The 468-nt window shown below is 48.5% G+C and overlaps 1 protein-coding gene across 1 annotated transcript in view; it reads right to left on the bottom strand.

Moving 5' to 3' along the window:
- Positions 1–468, bottom strand: part of LOC119587063 (oplophorus-luciferin 2-monooxygenase non-catalytic subunit-like) — a 4,654-nt gene that overhangs the window by 3,649 nt on the left and 537 nt on the right. Inside the window, exon 2 of the mRNA XM_037935811.1 lies at positions 42–184. Within this exon, the coding sequence (XP_037791739.1) occupies positions 42–184 (143 nt within the window). The remainder of the gene's footprint in view (positions 1–41; positions 185–468) is intronic.

Here is a 468-nt window from a genome sequence, read left to right as displayed (position 1 = left end):
ACAAAAAGCGTAGACTTTCGCAACATTTCAGACCGCCTCACCGTGAATATGTCTTGCAGCTGTTGCAAACTTTCTATGTGCGGGCAATAGAGATCGGGTTGGCCCAGGTCCATGTCCCAAGTGCAAGAGCAAGGGTAAATCTCCCACGCCAGAGGACACAGGTCAAGTTTCCCCTCGCTGGCGCCTGGGGGTCAAGCAAGGTCAAGAGGTCAGGTTGGGAGGCAGAGGATTTTCCAGGAAGCAAAGAGATATGGTATTCTCTCTCACCAAGGGAATGATTGCCACCAAAGGGGAGTCGCGCGTTGCTGTCAGGGTGTGGCTTCTATCTGCATTCAATTAGCTTTGTCGCTTGGGGCTCCGGATGGAAATGCTCTGCGGCGATTTAGGTCCAAAAGTCAAAAGCATAGTCGTATGTTTTAAGATCAAATCGTTTAAAGCATTCTGTGTCAAAATTATTTTTTTCATCAG

Source organism: Penaeus monodon, chromosome 22, assembly GCF_015228065.2.
Source record: "Penaeus monodon isolate SGIC_2016 chromosome 22, NSTDA_Pmon_1, whole genome shotgun sequence".
Classification (NCBI taxonomy): Eukaryota; Metazoa; Arthropoda; class Malacostraca; order Decapoda; family Penaeidae; genus Penaeus; species Penaeus monodon.
This window is presented reverse-complemented; position numbering and strand designations above follow the sequence as displayed.